The 21,075-nt window shown below is 37.8% G+C and overlaps 1 protein-coding gene across 1 annotated transcript in view; it reads right to left on the bottom strand.

Moving 5' to 3' along the window:
- Nucleotides 1-2,463: 2,463 nt before the first annotated feature.
- LOC105927756 (protocadherin alpha-C2-like) overlaps nucleotides 2,464-21,075 on the bottom strand; it is a 31,143-nt gene continuing 12,531 nt past the window's right edge. Inside the window, exons 3-4 of the mRNA XM_036143348.1 lie at nucleotides 18,557-18,642; nucleotides 2,464-6,680 (exon numbers count right to left, since the gene is read on the bottom strand). Of these exons, the coding sequence (XP_035999241.1) occupies nucleotides 6,367-6,680; nucleotides 18,557-18,642 (400 nt within the window). The 3' untranslated portion in view covers nucleotides 2,464-6,366. The remainder of the gene's footprint in view (nucleotides 6,681-18,556; nucleotides 18,643-21,075) is intronic.

The raw sequence follows: 21,075 nt of genomic DNA, 5'->3' as shown, positions 1-21,075 counted from the left end.
CTGTCTTTTTTTTTTTGTCTCCGAGCTTGCTGAGCCCTCTTCAACTCTGCCTGCCTGCCTGAAGCCGCATTAATTTGGCTTTGGACTCTTAGCCTGTCAGAGGAACCCTTTCTGGCTTCTGGGATCCGGCCAGTTACCTGTGGACTGGACTGTCTGTTTGCCTGAACTGTTGCTGGAGCTCTGCCGCCCCTCCTTTAAGCTTCGCTTGGTCTTAGTTAAGTTTGTCATTTCTTTTCCCCCTTGGATTGCTCCATTCATAGGCTCTGTTTTCTGTTTTGGCCTTCCCCTTCGTTAATAAACCTTTTGAACGTTATTCCGTGTCCGGGTGAATATCGGGTTCAATCTAATCATTCATTACACAAAGCTGCTGTTTTCGATATTCATTGCGTTCATTCTACATTGGAAGAATGTATTTGTCATTATCTGGAGTTGAAAGGACCAGCACAGGTTAATGGTATAGTGCATCAAATTGTTATATGAAAAATATTTGATTATACTTGAAGGGATTTTACTGTTTTATAAAATAATACCCACCTCAAGTACTTATAAAAGAGTTCATCACTGCAGCTGTTACTATGTGTTGTATTCATGTGAGTCATAATGGATTTTGAGGTTGAGACTGGTGAGAGCACTCTAAGTTTCTTGGATTTTGTAACTCCAGTTCATTTTTTCGACCTGGAATTCAGAAATTCCGCCGTTCGCATTCAAATACGAAAATTCCAGGACCTCTTGTGTTAGCCATGCTACTTATCATTTATTAAAAGTCTTGTCTATTATTACCATATAGATCATAGGATTTGGTTTAGGTTACCTTGCAATATTTAATCAGCCAGCGATGGAGAACCTGCTTCCTTGGAGGTAAGTAATCATATATTCGTTATATCTGTTTTCAATGAAACAACAATTAAATTCCTAAAATTTATCAGGACATCTGTTTAAACATAATGATGAAGAAAATGTGTTCCAACTGTGTTTTTGGTGTTACTTAGCAGCTTTCGAAATGCTTGCATCCCCTGAGATATGTTGCCAGATTAGGGGTAAAAATTTGGTCAATGTGCATTATTCAAAAGTTTTGGTTCAAACTTGAAGGCATGTTAATAACTACTGCAGTTAGCCTGACATGGTCATACTCAATGCGTTTTTTGGGATAGTGTATGACTTCCTGACATACACCAGAAAGAACACATATGTCACAGACCAGGGTCCAGCGATAGAACTTGGAGTTGGAGCCAATGTTTCACATTCAACTGTGCAAGACCATCAACATTCCATCAGCGTGTCGTCTACTTTGACCATTTTTTTCACTTCCTTCCCACTCATTGTGCATCTGTAGGAGTCCCTTGGTATGCGAAGTCTGGGAACCATCAGCGAGAACAGCTTAAGGGATGCACGCTTGAGGATGCTCTGCTGAGGCAAGGAAGGGGGCAGCTATGGCTACAGGGTGGATAATGAAGCAGAAGGGGCTGTTGTAAAGTGGGCTGACAAAGTTGTCACCTTAGCTTAGCTAACCCTTGTGCTGCAATCAGCCCTCTAAAGGAAGTCAGGCGTTTCTGCAGAGAGGAGAGAGGAAGAGCTGCTTTTCCCTGTCCAAACATTGTGTCATAGTACAATGTCCATGTGGGTGGAGCTGGCCTTGCTGACATGATGGTGGCCTTGTACATCACCCCTGCAAAGTCCCACCAGAAGTACCTGAGCCTCTATTGGCATAAAAAATGATCATCATATAATGATTAACTATTTATATAATTATGCATGCTGGAGGTAACGCTATTATTATTTCAGTTAATGACACAGTTTATTGTTTATTTATTGGGCTCCATATATTTTAAATTACCATCAAATTGATTAGAAAATCCAGAATTGATGATTAGAAGATGTGTTAATTTGTTAGAATATGACCCTTCTGATTTGCTGCATTAGCATGTCATCTGATCCAAATATGTACAGATACAGAACTTGCTACTCATAACATAAAGCCGGAAGACAAAAAGGCTTCCATCTTCATTTTAAAAAACGTTTTAAGAAGCAGTATTTCCAGTCTGCTTGGGTGGACGTATGCAAGGACACAACAGAGCAGCGACTGAAGACCCCAACGCCTTGTGGACCCCAATGTAGGATCTCTTTTGCTACTTGTTTTCTAGGACACGATGATTTGTTGCACATCAGACACCAAGCACATCAGACCTATCTTTGACTCTGTGATTTTTTAGTGTCTGCTTTTCATTTCTTTGAACAGGCCTTGGTTACTTGCTATAACATTTGTGGCTAATTACCTTTTGGCAGACAGACATTTCTGGAAAAGATGCCCTGTCTATAAATACCTTTTTTATCAGGGACAAGTCCAAATACTGTTTGTGGAACAGTCCTAAAAACCTCAAAAGTTGATATGTACCTAACTATGTTTCCAATCTAATGTAAATTGCATATGCAAAATGTAATGGCTAACAAACAGGTAACAAGTTGTAAGATATTTAAGATAAAAACTTTATTTGTGACTTCTTAACAAAACACATTACCAGTTTGATGAAATCATAAGAACCACTATTATCACTGCAACAATGATTAGCAGGTGTACAAAAAAGTCATGAACAGATCTGTACGGACACAGTGGACCGGTTTGAGCCAGTCACAGCTCACGCACCCAGCGACTGAGGAACATTCACTATACACAAGCAGAGAGTACATCAACTTTACTATTACTTCTTCTTTTTTTTTTTTTACTTTTTATATTTTTATATACTTTTTTTTCTTCTTTTTAAACTTTTTTTTCTCTACTGGGCAACAGACAAATATGCAAGATGAGTAAATGGTTAAATTTCACACCGGTGTTTGTTTGATCATTACAAAGCTCAACAGAAGTTTAAGGATTGATTTTCTCAGCTACGAAAATCATACGGGTAAAAACATAAAAAAAAAGGCCTTTCATAGTATAACACAATAGCATCATTTATATCTAGAAGGTTAAAGTCGTTGTCAGCAGGATAAAAATGTGATTCTTTTAGGTTTTTCCACAATTTTCTGTTTTGCAATAGTGTGTCTTGATGAACTGGATGTGTGTTTACTTGGATGGATGACGGCAAGTCTTTCAACATGTGTGTAACTTCTTTTCTTGTATTGGATCTATATGTATTCCAATACACGTTGGAGGGAAGAAAAAAAAAAACATATCTATGTATATATAGTATCTATATAGAATCTGTTTCCTTTGCTTACAACATGCAAACAGCCACTTGGTGATCTGACAGCACAGAAGGACGTCTGCAGAAAGTTCAGAGAGATGGGAGCGACCGGGCTGTGTAGCAGCACCAATGTAAATACCCCAGCGGTGATTGGCAAATACGATGGTCTGAAGGAAGGAACACTGAGGTGAGGTTTTACGGCGCTTTTGATCGTGTCGTTCTAGTACCTGCTGCTTTGAACAGTCTGTGTGGCCAACGGTGGTTCACGTTTTGATCACCGCTAAAGTCTGATGCTCGACATGGCACTTCTGGGCAACCTTGTTTCAGCAAAGCAATAAAGCAACAATAATAACAGCAGGAATAATAGCAGTATTTCATTTAACCACCCCTCCCCCCCCTCCAAAATGACCACCAGTACCTGCACAACAAACACCCGCCCCAATTCTTAAATTAATCAAAACCTTAGTTTCCATCAGCTTTGAACTGTGCTTCACCCTCTTTCCTCTTGGTGAGTTCGGACAAGTTCTGATCAAGATACTTCGATGGCTCTACTCATGCAAAAGACGACCAAGTTGCCCAGTGATTCACCTTTCTTTTGCACTGGACCAACACTTTTTGCTCCTTTCTGGACTCCTCTTCTTTTGCCTATCCATCATAAGATCCTAATGTGAGTTTCTTCTAACCGGTCAGGCGTCTTCACTTAGCCAAGTGCACGGCTCCTGCGAGAGGTGACGGAGCTGTCGACAATGAGCAGTCAGAAGGAGGGACTCGCTGGCGGAGGCGCCCGGGGCTCGGTCTGAGACGGAGCCGAACCCGAGGGGAAAAAGGGGCTGTAAATGTCGAGCGTGGTGCGTTGTAGTCTCGCGGCGTTATGCGTGGCTATATGAATATACACAAATTTTATACTCTGTTACAACTGCACAGTTCACTGAAGGAGAGCGACTGGAAAGATACCGTCGAACCATGTAGATCTGAGGAGTCGAGGGAGGAAACAGGCAGCAGGGGCGAGCGAATCCTACAAGCACTGAAGCAGTCGAGGCAGCGGTGCAGAGCTTGAAGAACAACTACTTAACATTCAAAGACAGAAGCGGAGGGATCGGGGCTTGAACAGAAATGAAGCGACAAGCAACCTTCCTGCTTCTGAGCCATATAATACACTCTCGTATTAAGCGCTGGCCTTCGGTTCTTGAGTTTCCAGAAAGAAGCGTGGGGGATCTCGATTCCGGTTAGATTCTTCATTTGTCCTTTTGTGTGGACAGTCTGTGTGTTTGATTTATGTTTGTATGTGCGAGTGAGGCCAGAAGAGTCTGTGTTTGTGACTGCCTCTGTGTATTGTTAAGACCACATTGACCTGTGTCAGGTTTTAAGAGGGAGGTTTCGGGGTCGCCCGAATGAGCTGCATGTAGATTCCCTAATTCTTTCCAATTCCCGCTTGACGAGCAACACCACAAAAACCCGCCTCAACGTAACCCTATGCAACAACTATATAATTAGGCAAGCAATAAAGCAAGTGCAAATGATACATAATCACACAACTGCACTCACTAACAGTAAATTAGCAACCCCCCCCTCCCCATTTATTTGTTAGCAAACAGCACATTTTATGCATTAGCGATTTAGCAAAGACCCTAAACTGTGAGGTTTTATGTTTCTGTCCATTTTCTACACATTATGTTACACTGCCAACCAGCTGAAAATTAACATTTTTTTAATTTGTCCTTTTCATCAAACTCTAGTTTGAAATGTTGCCTGAGATGCTGCGTTCAAGCCATTATGTTTGGGGTTCAGATTAGCGGGAGATGCTGGATCTAAACTATCATGTATACATTTAGATTTGTGAAATATGCTACAAAAGTTAAATATTGATGTGACAAAAAACATATCGTGAAAAATGTTTAACCCTTAGTTGCAAATTTACCTCAAACTTGCTTCCAGTCTTAATGCAGCTAAGGTGGCAGCTGTATACCAATTATACAGGTGGATGCCTATTCCACACACTCCATAGTAAATTGTTGAATTAGCATCTGTTGAATGTCCCCTATTCGAGTAACCAATCTCTTTAATTTAGCATATGCTTGACAGATTTAAAAATATTAAAAAAAATCTAAGGCAGTAAGAGAGTAAAACCAAGTTTGGCTTAGGTTTTTGATATCTAGCAAGTTTATATTACAGGCCGGTTCAAGAAATAAATGCATAAAACATACAAACAACCAAAAGAAATTTTTTAGCAGCTTTGAAAAATTGTTAGCAAAGAATAATTTGCAGAGAATGGACAAAAACATGTCAAAAAAGTCCCGTTATCTTTTAATCATTGTGTGTTATTTTCCCATCAGTCGAGTCACAAATCCGTTTTTACCCGTCAGCAACATATGGCTGTTGCTGACAAAATACTCATAAAACTAACTCTGTACAATCAATTTCAGTAACTTACTAATTCCAAATAAACTAGCAGTTATGAAGCCACTTGCTTACTAACTTGGGGACAAACTTGCGGGATAGTTAGTGCAACCCAGTGCAGGTCCTCAGCCTGTCCGATACGTTGCTCCATTACAGCACAGCTCTGTCCGAGTGTGCACCAGCTTCTCTCAGCCACCTCATTCTCTTAAAAGGTGCTTATCCCCTGGTAGGTATACAGGAAATGTTAGGACTTTTTTTATTTTTCCCTTTTTTTTTTCTTTTTTTTTTTACAAAAGACCTTAGGTTCTGAATTCCTACAAGCCCTCTGTACTGCTGAAGATGAAAGCTTCTACTTCATTTGTTTTGCTCATTCTATTCTGGCTTTCACTTCACATTGGCAAGAAATAAACAGGTGCCAGAGACGTTGACACCAGCAGCTTCAACTGACGGTGGTCAGATACAAATAGAGCACCAACTGTGGTGCATTGTCGTTGTACAAAGCAGATAGCGGTTTAGGGGACTGGATGGTAAATCCCAGGAAGGCTAATCTAACAAATGAATTGGTTTCTGTTTTAATTTGGTCCAGCCGTTGGATTAAAAATATTTGTATTTCAGTTAGTGTGAGAGCCTGGCTGATCAAATGAGCCTTTGGCCGGCGTACAATGTCTATGCAAACATGGTACAAAGGGGCTCCCTTGGTTATATTGTGCATTTGGTTTATTTTTCTGGCTTTGAAACTGGGACGGTAGATTAAGTGGTAGCTCTGCTTTTTGGGCACCTCCTTTTTGCTCTAATCATCCCCGCTGTCATCCTTTCCCTTATCCTTTTTGTCCTTCTTGTCTTTCTTCTTCTTTTTCTTCTTCTTGGCCTCGTCCTTCTTGCCAAAGCTTATGAAGTCACCTTTGTCATCCACGGGGCCCGCGTCGTGGCGGATGGAAATGATGGCTGGAGATCCGGGGATAATGAAGGCTTCGGGTGGAATCTCTCCCGGTTTCAGGGGCTGAGGAGGAATGTAGCCTTGTCCAGCACCGTATCGGAAGTGCCAGCTATTGCTGTTGACTCCAGCACCCACTGGGGGCGAGAGTTCGCCACCACCCTCTCCATCTAAAAAAAAAAAAGAAGAAGAAAAACAGATGAAAATTAGAGATTTTAAAAGTTATTTATTTAATTTATTAAATTTTTGCACAGGTCTGAAGTCGCTTGACATCTTGGGATTTCAAATTTTCCTTCACTTCTAAATGGATTATGTGTGACAGTTCATAAAATAGATAATGAAATATGTAAATGCAGTAACTATGACTTAAGTTTAGCAGTAGTTGCTAGTTAATGGAAGGAAGCCTCAAGCAAGTGTGGACCAAATCCCAAAAAAATTAAAATAAATAAAATAATAAAATAAAATAATGATAACTAAATAAAATGTAGTTTCTGTTTTTCATAAAATGTAAGACCATGATAGATCCATTATGTTTAAGTTGCAGAAGGGCAATTGTTTTACTTGAGTTATTTACACATGTTTTATTGTAAGTTTATGTTTATTGTGACTATGTGCTGTAATTGACTCTCAGTAGGCTGCCAGTCTGGGCCAGGTTTCTCTTGTAAAAGAGCTCTTTTTATCTCAGTGGGACAAACCTGGTTAAATAAAGGTTATTATCATCATAATTATTATTTTAAAATAACATAATTAGCTAACAGATCTTGGGTTTTTTAAAATATAGCTTCAAGCTAATCTTACTGGCTCATATAGAATTTACCTTGATAGGATTGTTGTGCCAGTTATCTCAAAGATTACTCGGTGATCATGTTATATTCTGTCTTTTTCACTATTTTTTATCACCACTACAAATTCAAGTCACTAAGTATTTATTATGACTAATCTAAGTTTTGTAAAATTTCACCGTGTTAGCAAATATTTAGCCTGGCCAGCCAGACTGACTTAAGCTCTGTTTTAGTCAGTCTGGTAATGCTCCGGCCTAAAACAGACCGGACCAATCACAGCACAGGAGGCGGGACTTTACGATGCGTCACTCTCAGCGGCAGAATTACCCATAATGCAGCAGTGCTTTTCTGTAACCCTAACAGTTAAGATACATACAGATTTTTTTTGTTGCTTGGTGCCTTTGAAAATTAAGAAAGTGCATATAAGCACAATATTTGTCTGCTAGATTATTTAAAATGGTTAGCTGTCTGTGAAACTTGTAATTGTAGAAAAAAGCCCCAAAAAAAACCTAAACAAATTCTTAAGTTTCTGAGAAAATGAATGTGCTTATCTTGTGAGCTGGATGTATTTTACACCCTAAGGTAACAACCATCGTTATAATGGAGACAGTCATATTCATAAATACTGGAATGAGGATTCAATCAATTTAGCTGAGTGACCTTATAACTATTTTAGGATTTAGATGTCATTTTTTTAATTAAATTGGTAGTTTTTAATGAGAGTTAGGGGTTGCCAAGTGCCTTCCCTGCAGTATCACTGTAAACTAACATCTGGTGACATATCTTCATCACATGCTTCAAGGCAGTAAGAATTCATGTCATTTCTCCAAGATTTGTCTGGTTGCATCCAGATCTTTGACCATGAAGAGTTAAAAAAACTAAATGAATAGTCACCTGTTTTTAACAACTGTCTTGATATACGAGTGTGATATTATTAAGTGTTTTCTACTTTGGGATTGTAATTCTGAAAATATCTCACCTCATGTTCTTTTAGCCTGACAACAATTTACAAATTAACCACTTAGGTTTTTTTTATTCTTCCTGTAACAACTAACAACTTGTGCCACACACCATCAGTGGAAATAGTGCAGCTGTATAGTTGAGGTTTAAGGTTCCAATCAATACCAGTAGTGGTCAACTAAAACTGGCAGGTGTGCATGCTCCCTCCTGGTGAGTGGTCAGTCTTTGCCTAAAATGGGTCAGTTCAAGTATCTTGGGGTCGTATTGATGAGTGATGGCAGAATGGAGAAGGAGGTTGATGGTGAGATTGGGTTTTTTCTGAAGTATTCTGGGCACTGCCATGGTCAAAAAGAGTTTAGACAAAAAGGCTTTGTCTGTTTTCTGACCCTCCCCATGGAGGGTCAGAACCTCGTGAGATCCAAGAGTAATTTCCCGGATAAAAACAACTTAATTTCCTTAGTGAGGCTATTTCAATCCTATTCTAAATGAGCTTGCCTTGTAGGGTGGCTGGACCCAGTCTTAGAGAGAGGGCATGGAGTTCCTCAGCATCACAATAAGTCAGTTGTGGTGGTTCTGGCATGCCTTTGGGGAAAACCCAGGGGCAAATCCAGAACACAATACTGGGATATAGAGCTCTTCTGGCCTGGAAACAACTTGGGATCCTCTGAAATGAGCTGGAGAGTGTTGTTGAGTATGAGGATGTCTGGGTTTCAGTATTGAAACTATTACTATTGAGACCCAATCTTAGATAAGAGATTGATTTATGGATGGATGAATCCCCTATTCCATTACAGTTTATCTTAAATTCTTACATATCTTAAAGTTCATACCCAAAATATATGTATTGTGCTACTGTAACTGATGAAGGTAGATGTACAATGTAAGTTTCACTGGGGACTTTACGGAACTCACAGTTTTCTTTCACCTCAGGTTATTCACATGGTATAAGTTGGAAACAACTATTTATCTATATTAATTTAGTCATGGCACAGTGTCTTGCAGTATTAACGTGGCATAATATTTCCCAATCAATTTAAGTATATCTTGAAAAGTGCTCTCCTGTGGTTAACAGCGCATTACTTTGTCTGGTGAAATAAACCCATGCCATATAGAGGTGACCTGAGAACTAGTTGTTTTTATGTTTCAGATGCTTATTTTGAAAGAAAGTCCCTCTTTAGTTACCCTGCTCTGATAGCTGAGTCCACTAAGATTTCCTATATAGCTGATATTCAGAATTTGCTTATATATAAACATTTAAGAACATTCCACCACATTTTTTTAAATCTTGGTACTTAATACATATATATATATAATAAAAGACAGCAGCACAGTGACGGACAACACAAAAACAAACATTATAAACACTGGTTGATCATTAGCTGTGAGCTGCGGTATGTTTGGCAACTGCATTTTTTCACTCTCTTTGAAAAACAAATAACCACATGAACAAGATCACTTTTAGCTGAATATACAGTAGATTCACATGTTTCTGATTTCTGAAACTTTATTTTCTTATTGCAACAACACCAAAAGAAGGATTTTAATGTCTTTTGGCATTATGACCACCTTAGAATTCAAAGAGCAATAAAACTGCTTTAAATGTATTTTTCCCCAAAATATATGGGAGGGAAATATTAATACATTCTTATTTAATTCATCTTTTTTTTTTACTTGGACTATATGGTTTCTTTAAACGTCAGAGTGAGTGGATATTTATAGGACAACGATTTGGCCTAGATGACTGAAAGCAAGGTGGTGCGAGGTAATAACCCTAAGAGCTGTTTAACGTGTCAGTGTGATTGGTTTTTGTATTTAGAGGATGCCAGCCACATAATCCCACTACGTAGGAGGCCAGAGACATGGATTCAGGCTCTAATGCAAAAGCATGGCTGTGCAAAAGAAATGAACCCAGCTGGCAAGCCAAGAAAAAAAAAAATCCTATTTTGAAGGAAGGATATTAAAAACAACCAATAAAATATACCTGGTAGGTTCGAAAGGTCAGATATTTCAGAGTGAAATGGAAAGGGGGTGTTGGATGAGATGAAAAGAAAGAGAAAGCAAGAGAGTGAGGCAGTTGGAAGGATGGGGGTGGGCGGGTTTTGCAGACACGGTGCTCTCAGGCCCACACCAGTTCCCTCTGCGCTGACCTACTTTCAGTCTGGATTTTATTTAGATCAAACACAAGCCCTTGCAAAAAGCTTCATTTATTTGCTTTTTTTTTCCCTCCCCATTCTTTTGTAGGCTATTTATGACATTGCTGGAGTGCTGAAATTGTTTTAACCACCGTTCCTTCAGGACAAAAGCTATTTTTAAAAATCTGCTACATCCGTGTGCATGTTCTCACATTAAATCCCCACAGCAAGATCATCAGCAGGAATAATAACATGTACTGACTACAACATGACCGGATGATATGGACACGATTGCACAAGTCAATAGATAGCCCCGCATAACTGCCACATTTAACCATTCAATTAATAGCTGGGCACATCACAGAGAGACCTGTGGCAAGTTGTTCAGCCACAACTCACTGCAAATTGATTATATCAGCCCCTAAAATGCAATGATGGAGGCAACTGATGCTTCCAGGTTAAAGGAGAGGGAGAGCCATTGTATGATGTTGCAACATAGCAATGCACTGTGACTGCACCATGAGGAAGAAAAACAGCAAACGATTGATATTTTAAGGCATCATGTGGTTTGCATATAAATACCAAGTGCACCAAAGAAAAAGATAATTTATATTTAGTTGCCTATTTTTTACATTATATTTTGTCTTTTTTTTTTTTGGCAGGTCCCCTTTACCTAAAAAAAAATAAAAAATAACATTAACTAATCTGTCTAATTGAGCTAATTTAATGATTACCCATATCATGTCTCATGTCAGCATAAGCAGACTCATTGCTGTAATGCCGTAATGATGTCTGTTTCTGAGGATTATGGAATTTGAGAGTATGGTATGTCTGGCTGTACTTAATCTGGGTATTAAACCCAGTAAAACACTGTGTTATTTGGAAGTCCTATTTAAATTACATCAGTGCTTAGCAAAAACAGATTACTTCTCCTGTGAAGGCTCATAAACATTCTTAAAATAAACTAAATATCAGCAGATTAAGATCTGTAAAGTATATCATGAGGCAAGCAAGCTGCGCACTCAACTAAATCCCACTGGAATTTATTAATTATGCGTAGACTTGGGCCGGTTAACTATATCAACATCTTCAGTTTTAAAAGTTAGGCTTTCAAAACTGCAAAAATTTTCCGCTATACAGCTCTTTTCTTTCCTGCTCTTGGTAAAGGCGAACACTTTTCTTCTCCTCTCCTTTCCCCTCTCCCTCCCAAGTATCTGCCCTGTTCTGCTTCTATCAATCTTTTTAGAGCCTCTTTTTTACATATCTTCCAAATTGTAAATCATGGGTCTGGTCAGCTGGACTCATAATATAATTGATCCAATTATTCTCATCAAATCTCAATGTTGTGACAGGTGTTGACAGGAACGTTTGATGAATATGGATAAATTTATTAAATAACAAATTACAGGGAAGCACAATGTAAACAGGGCGAGAAACATGGACAACGTCACAAGAAGTCTAATGGGAGGAGCAGAGGTGGACAGCAAGCAGGGAGGCTGAGGGAAGGAGAGTAATTAACACAAATGGAGCTGTGATGAGGCAAAAAGAATATCAATCAAGGGGAAAAGATAACCAGGCACCTAAGATAAATAAAATCCATATGTACCAAGAAAAAAATTAAGAAATTAACAACAGAATATTGCAAGACCTGTAGAGACTAATAAGCAACAAGAAAGTGGCAAAAACATAAACACAATGGAAAACCTTTGTGTTTGGGTTTTGATTGTACATTTGTTGTGCATTTGTTTGTACAATTTAGATTAGATTAGATTAGATTAGATTCAACTTTATTGTTATTACACAGGTACAGGTACAAGGCAACGAAATGCAGTTTAGGTCTAACCAGAAGTGCAATAGCAGCAAGTGCAGGATAAGCAATGGCTCCATAGGTACAGGACATGGTTAACTAACATTTATAAACATAAATGCTTAATTTCATTGAAATGTTTGTTGTCAAAAGATCTGCCTTTGTCTCATTTAACCAAAGCACACAGTGCTGGGTAAATGCAAAGTTTACTAAACTCTACATTTACATTTGTGATGGCGGGTTAGAAATACTTTCCTTTCATCCCTATCAAACAATTGTATGGCATTTAAATTGCCTCTGAGGACTGTTATGGAGATTTGTTGCTCCCAAGATCCCACTTTTTTTTTTTTTTTTACCTTCCTAACCACCCTGTTCACTCTGTGTAGCCACTGGCTAAAACTAATTAGCTTCTATGGTGTGTCACATTCATAATCCAGAGAAACTAAACATTGTGGATTACTAATTTGAAGTTTCTAGAAGCTCTAATCAATTTAAAAGCACGCTAAAAATGATTCCCTCACATTCATTCAGCTCAAAAGGAAAGGTGACTTCATTAAAAAAAAAAACCTCTGACTGATGGATTTGTTTACCTCTTGACTGAACACAAAGAAAAGGTTGAGTTTTGTACAAATAAATAAGTAATGCATGATTACGCTGGTGCAAAAGTGGATTTGCTTAATTTAAGGATTTTTGCTAATACACGTGACAGGTCCTGCATGACCAGTTGAGATAGAAGCAAGGAAAATAAAACCAAGGCAACGATATTGTGAACAAGCCTTGGTTTGGCATTCAGAATTTCCAAAGCTCTCCGTTTTATGCTGGTTTTGCCTAATTCCCCACATTTAGGTCTCAGGCGAGGCTAATCCATAGACTAATCTTTAGGGGACTGTTTATTATCGCGGAGGTAAGAATTTGCTGCATTGGCAGTGTGAAAGGGATCACCATTAAACTGAAAAATAAGGCTATTACCAAACAAACTCTCCAGAGGCTATGCCGTGACAGATAATAACCAGATGGCGTTCTTCTGTGTAGAATTTTTATCTATCAACACTGTAGCCAGAAATGCCATTTAGAACTGGACTTGATTGCTATGTGCCTGCACAGCGCTGGATAATCTATTGATGTGGGTGGTCCTTTTTAGGCCCCAAAAAGTAAAAGCTCAGAGTAAAAATATTGAATAAATAAACAAATAGATACAAAAATGAAAAAAAAAAAAAAGAAAAGGCCCAGATATGTGACTGGACATCAAAGCTACAAAAGTATTTAAAGGATATCCTTTAAATACTTTGAGAAAGCCAGATTAACCATTGCATCCGGAACACTATAGAAGATTTCAAGAAATTGTGGTTCCTTGGAAGTGTATAGTGTCAGAAATTGAGGGGTGGCTTAAGAGACTTACACAGCACTGCAGCGCTAATCGAGTATTGCTACAGTACCTTGGGATACCCCACAGCTTCTTGGGCTGCTGTGATATATCCTGATTCCGGACATTGTTAATTAAGATATTGATAAAAATCACAGAAACTCTACTGTGTGTGCATGTGTGTGTGTATGAGCAGGTCATGCCCCCACATGGGCACAATTATGAAGCGATTTGCGCTTCCGTGCTGCCGCTTCTCTGACACGTCTCGAACATTTTCCAACATAAGCCTATTTCAGCATATGAGGAGCTGAACTGGATTATTGTGTAACTGCTGGTAAGCAGGTCAGCACAGCTCCTTGTGAGGACGTTGCCATGACACCTGAGGAGGATGTCTGAGCGTCTGAAGTCTCTTTTCGCCTAACTTGATGTCCTACATTTAAGCGAAAATGGGCTAGCTTATTTTAGGTCTTGTCACAGCTCCATCTCAAGTGAATCCCTCAAGAGCTCATGTACGAAACGCAAACGCAAGACAGATCCCCCGCAAGACAGACGTAAATAAGCCCCACTGTTTGTATAGTGAATCATCTCAACTTCCCATTCTTTCTGCCTAATATCCCCACTAGCTGGGTTTTCTTCCTCCTTCTACTCCCACTCCTGTCTGCAAACAGTCCGTTCGGAGATACAGCCGGTTGCGATGGAAACTGCCTTCACCCGCTCCCCGCTGATGGTGGGTGCGGCTGCTGCAGCAATCTCTCAGTTAGACAGTGTTGCCAGGCAACAAGTCACATGCCGTTACCTAGCAACAACACCACTGCGGGAACCTGACAATCCTCTTAACCTTTCTCTTCCTCCATCCCCCCCCGCACCTAGCATTTTTTTGTCCATATGCCTCCTTTGGTGTTTCTCTCCAAAACTGCTTTAATGGATCTCTATTTCTATCCCCAGATACACCTCATACGAGCGGGCGTTCCTCTCTGGCATGAGACAAATGTCTTCTTCCTCTGTGCCATGCATCGCTTTTGTAAAATGTGAGTTGGAGGATACTGCACTTATAAGCACAACAGCATGTTGGACAAGTTAATCATCAAAAAAAATAGATTAACTGCTGATGTGACATTGTGCCACTGAAGACATTAAAACGTGTCAATGAGCCACCACAAAAAAGCAAACAATATTCAAAGCTTGACATGATTATGTAGGGACCTGTTCATCTGATCTACAGATTTTAAGCTCTATTTGTAGGCATTTTTCTTTCTGTTTAAAAAAAACGGAAAACATCCGAATAAGCACAGGCACAACCAGAAAGATAAAGACTTTCTGTCACTGGCTGTCATGCTACCCTTCACCTCAAAGTCTTCAAGCCTGCCAGGTTCCTGCAGCATGACAGAAAATCAATGAATGGAAGCTTGGCTGAAGGAAGGGAAGCGCTTCACAGCGTCACAATAACTCACAAAAGTTTTCTGGTCATTTTTTGCCACTTTTGACATCTTGTAGTAGTACCAGATGGTCTTAGTCATTAGCTCCGAGGCAGAAGATTCCGCAAATGACGCAACACAGGTCAATGCTGAGGCCAGGTCTCTTTGCCCTTAAAAAAATAGTTTGGCCTTTCTGTGGCTTTTTTCTGACAGTTTAGTAGACAGAAAAAAAAGGGTCAGAAAGAGAAGAGGAAGACATGCAACAAACCACCCAGGGTGGAAATCAAACACACAGAGCTTGATTTCGAACTGTTAGGCTCAAAATCAAGGGGCTCCTGCTCTATCCAGTTCGTCACACAGTGACCCATAGTTAGGGATTTTTGAAGTGAAGTTATTAAGTCATGAGCGGTTAATATCTTACCTGCAGTAGGTAACCTTTAGCATCTTCATTTAGTATAAACCCCAAGACTGATGCTAACAGCAAGTCTGGTAGGGGTTAAGACTAAAAGGTCTTTAAATATCTCCAATGTTAAAATTTTCAAAGACGTTCATGCAAATGCTATTTTATCTGTCATTTACGTTGTAGTGTGTTTTATGTATATATATTTTTATGTATTTGTTTTTCGTGCAGCACTTTGGTCAGCTTCTATGTTGTTTTTAAAGTGCTCGAGAAATAAAATGGTACAGTATGAACCCTCAAACATTTGCATTGGACAGTTATTCACACGGAAATCAGGAAGAGTTGCAAAACCGATGAGCTTCCCGTGTGAAATAAGTAATGACAAAATTACATTTAAATTGCTTCCAGGCTGGGGTAACTACTAAAGTGAAAAGTAAGACAGAGTAAAAATCTGTATAATTGTTCATTTAAGCCAAAGCAATGTTTTTTTTTTTACACCATTTTACTCTTATGTCACACAGTTACTCTGACTTCAAACATCTCACATGCTCAAACCTCATTATCTGTTTCACACAGGATGACCAAAGGTGGCACACCACCTCACGTTTATGTCTCCCATGCAAATAATAGTTGGTTGCTGTGAAAATAACCATTCAATGCAGACGTGACAATGGTTAGAAGGTCCAAAGGAGGGTGTGAGCATAAACTCTTGGACTAGCTGTTAGCTTCAGCCTCTGGGACCCACTAATCTAGTTTTATATGAAATGAAGATGCCAAGAGGGTTATCAGTTGCAGTTGTGCAGTGAAAAGGGACAGACTACTTCTGTTTTTGCTTTTTTGTCACATTACATGTTTCAGTTTACCAAATTAGTTTTAATATAAGTAAAAGATAGCCAAAGTAAATACAAAACACTATTTTCAAATAATGACTTTTGGGGGGAAAGAGCTATCCAAACCAACATGGAACCAATAAAAACTAGCGGCCCCCAAGAGATAAAATATTCTGTCGCCTCTGGCAGATGATTTCAAACATTTCAGATAACTGACAGTGTTTGACCTAACTGTGGAGGAATCTGTGCCACTTTACTTTGTAGAATTGTTTTAATTCAGGTACATTGGCGGCTCCAAAAACCTTCCTTCGTTTCGTTTGACCTTCCAGAGGTGGACTCGCTGGTGTAGTTTGAATAATTTTGCTGCTCCATAACCAAGAGCCTCTTGAATCTAAGATCACAAACTAATGGCAGAATATTCTTTTTCGTGATTTTTCTTGTAGAAAGCAAAATTAATGATTTGGTCAATTATAGCACATGGTCCAGGTTAGGGTTGGCAGCCAAAACAGCCACAGACCATTAAACCACCACTTCCATGTTTGATAGTGCACATTTTCCGAAAACAATTCCACTTCTAAATACTTTGTTGGCAATTGTGACTGTGTTTCTCGTCTTTTCTTAAATGTTTAGATTGGAGTTCTATACAAAACATTTCTTGATTCTATGAGTCAGACTGTAATAAGGTCTTGGTATGGCTAGCTCAGGGGTCAGCAACCTTTACAACCCGCAGAGCCTTTATTGCCCGTGGTCCAGCTAAACAAATTTGGTTTAGACCCACAAAAGTTACACATCTCTTTGAAATAATAGCTTGTTTTTATATTATACTATAGGAAAATTAAAGAGCAACAGCTTTTATTAATTAACCAACAGTTCTTTTAGGTTTAGGTTTAATACATTTTCTTCAATTGGACATTTGATTTTTATAACAAATGGCGTCATAATGATGAAAAAGCAAGTCGTTTGCAACCTATTGGCAAACAGAGACTTCCTTTAGCTATAGCAAAATATTTTACACACCATTACTTTCTTTCTTTCTGGATATGTTATGCACATATTGCAGAACTAAATGCATCCTAAAGCTAGCAATTTTTAATTACCTTTACATTTAGAAGTATTGACCAAGCATTTGGTTTTCCACATAGGGCCGGGTTCGCTTTGGAAAAGGTTTTAACAAATGATATTACCGTTTGAAAACTTCATCTTGATTTTCTTCAGGTAGTAGTTATCTTTGTGGATATTAAAATTAGTTTGATGATATTAAGCATAATTACCAGAAAGCAAAAAACAGAAGAAGTCTGTAGGGGGACAAATACTTTTTTCATTGGACTGTAAGATATTAACACAATTAAAAAAAGTAGCATAACCTTACTTCAAAAATCTTAAACTACCCTTAAAAGCTGCTACATATTTTCCACGTTGTCACCTACTCGGGTAGGTATTTCTTATTGAAAACAGCTGCCTTCTCAAGGCCTCGGCTCACCATACTCCAGGCTCCTTTAATGTAGCGTACTATTGTTAAGCTCTCGTTCTGCATGAGCAATCTACATCAGCTTGAAATTCAAGATGATACCGACATCAAATCAATAATTCTGCTTAATCCACACTAAATCAAAGCAAAGTTTAATATCCTAAATTAAAGCAACTACACAGCTGAGCAATAACCACGTATAAGGATGTTACATTATTTGTGTTACAAGTTTCATGAAGCTACTGTTTTATTCCTGCTAGTAGTGCCCCAGATAAAGGTTATTAAAGAGGGAGACTGACATTTTGGAGAGTTCACTCATCCATATAAATGCTCAGAGTTAGATTAAAATAACTGCTGCAGCTCCCCCGTCTGTGTATAGTGCCTGATTGAGCTGGTAGTATAGCTTCAAGATCAAATATTGAGCTGGGATTTAAACACAAATTCTAAGTTCAATGACAAAAAAACAATTACACAAAATATAGGATATAAATATTAGAAATTAATGCACCCTGATCCTATACATGATCCTGATTCAGTTCTATTTGCAGTTTCTTTTTAAACCATTTTACCACCATAGTGACTCGTCTTGGATGTGTAACAGCTAAATCTGCAAGAATATATATATATATATATATATATATATATATATATATATATATATATGTATATATATATATATATGTGTGTGTGTGTTTTGTATTCTTCTAAAGGAAAGATTACACTATTTTACAATTACAATGTGTTCACCTGAATGCCTCTTTGAATTTAGACTATTGAAAAGTATTAGCCCTTCTCCAAAGTTAATATTGTTCACCACATTTCTTCCAAATTGGCAGCAAAGATGACCTCATCTCAAGTCCTGTTTTACTAAGCATCCATTACCGCTCACCTGCAGCACTGGAGACAGTGGGCCAGTTCTGGACCAGCATTCCTTGGGCACCCTGCATCACCGAGGACTCCTCCATGTGGACAGAACTGGAAGTCAGGATCAAAACCACAGTCAGTTGACAAATTAGTTTTTCGGTGTGTATCTTAGAGACAAAGGAAAACAAAAAAACTAAAGTTTATGTAACACACTGATTCTGAGCTACATGGATCTAAACAAATGAAAAGAAAATATTTATTTCAGAAATGAATCTAGGAAGAGAAACAATTTTTATACAGATATATTATACACATAATAATATATTTTAGGTGTAAATTTCTGTTATTGATGATTATGGTTTACAGCTAATGAAAACTCATAATTTAGACTTTTTTGAAAATTAGAATATGACATTGGTTGGTTAAAAAAGGACTTTTGACACAAAAATGTGGGCCAACTGAAAAAGGATGTTTCTATATGCCACTGCACAGTATGTGCACTTAATATTGACTGTGAAGGGTATCACAGTCTGCAGTTATGCCCATCGTTGTGCATGCCATAACATAACATTTCTATTTTTAAAATCCTTCTTTTATTGGTCATATATATATCTATATCTATATCTATATAGATATAGATATAGATATATCTATATATATATATATATATATATACATATATATACACATATATATATATATATAGATATATATAATATATATATATATATATATAGATATATATATACTATATATATATATATAGATATATATAGATATATATATATATATATATAGATATATATAGATGTATATAGATATATATAGATATATATAGATATATATATATATAGATATATATATATATAGATATATATGTATATATATACACACACACAAGTTTCATGAGAGACTGATTTTTATCTCAGCTGGAAACTATAATCCCTAAAATTTTACATGTAAAAATACTCCAAAGACATTACTCTGTGTGTAATGAATCTATAAAATCAAACAAATAATCATGTTCCACTTCATGGGGAAGTAGTAGTTGTGTCTTCAGGTGCTCAGGTTTTTTTGCTTCAGCCTCTGTGTGTTTTCACATAAAGATATTGCATTCACCCAAACAGCGTTATAAACATTTCAATCATAAGAACAGCAAGGGCGCATTAATAGAATGAAGAACACTGCAGGAAACCGCTGTTGATGCTCGCTGAAACAGATTTGCTGCTGAGGTCGTGAAAGCTCCGCAGAATGCACTTAAACTTTTAACTCCATTCTGAGGACATTTATTTTTCACCAAGATTGACCAATAAAGTAGAACATGTTTTTTGACATCAAATAAAAAGTGTGTTTACTGAGTATTACCTCATATCCTATATACATATGGCAAATAATGAATTTAACCAAACATAAGAAGTTCTAGAAGGGCCTCAATCTGGAAATAATTAGAACATGTGAACAGACCAAATGTTTTATTGACTAACATCTTATAAGGTTCCTTAAATAAAGGCTTCTTGAATCTGATGAATAAAATGCTATTTTGTCAGTGCATAATCTTGATAAACTGACTGACTTCGAATAAAAAGGTGGACTCATTCATTTTGATAATAGTTGAGAACTTTAAACTAAAGATTTGACATTAACTGTATGTCTGACAGAATTAGAAACTTCTATTTGTGGCAATTCTTCAACAATTTAATCCAAACCCCCAAAACTGAACTACTCCGGAGCATGTTAAGAGTCCAGGTAGACCAGTCAGGTTTAACAACAATCAGATTCTTTACTTATTGCCCCAGGCTCCAATTTACCCCCATTAGTGTTGTACTTTCAGGACATGTTTGTCTTTAAAGATGCAACCAAATTCAGTCTACCTCCCTTTTCATTTGTTTGCGAGGTAAAAAGAAAGTACACCGTTTAAATACTGTCCTAAAGTCCTGAATTGAATGAGAAAGAGAATCTATAGAAAAAGATAAAGTTAATGATGAGGAGAACATCAAAACTCAAATCTCTTTGTCTTTGCAAATCATGAATTGTCAAATATACCAGTTGAAACACCCAAAGAACTGTTGATCCTGTTGATTTAGACACCCTGACAATTAATGTTTAGCCCCTCGATTTTAAAAAGGGACCTCAGTTAAGTCATTTTTATCATGTAAGGAACGAAGCAAAGGTAAAACGTATTCTTTTAAGGCAAAAATATGGAAACACTACTCTAAGGCCGCATTTCATCATGGCTGGATTAGTGTAATTCTCTTTATCTCTGAATCGGTGAGTCCACACTCAAATGTCTGCAGCTGGTTCAAATGCTGCTGCACACCTTTTAATGGAAAAACATAAAATAAAGCACATTACCGATCCTGGCCTCCCTTCACTGGTTGCCTATTTATCTTAGAGTTCAGTTTAAAGAACTTCTGTTTGTTTTTAAGGATTTAAACAGCTTATTATTATTATTGTTGTTGTTCTAAACTGTTGAGTCTTTACTCAAGTCATTTTATTAGATGTTACGATGTATACCCGCGTATACCCTGGACTACACTACAAACA

Source organism: Fundulus heteroclitus, chromosome 11 (assembly GCF_011125445.2).
Source record: "Fundulus heteroclitus isolate FHET01 chromosome 11, MU-UCD_Fhet_4.1, whole genome shotgun sequence".
Taxonomy (NCBI): domain Eukaryota; kingdom Metazoa; phylum Chordata; class Actinopteri; order Cyprinodontiformes; family Fundulidae; genus Fundulus; species Fundulus heteroclitus.
This window is presented reverse-complemented; position numbering and strand designations above follow the sequence as displayed.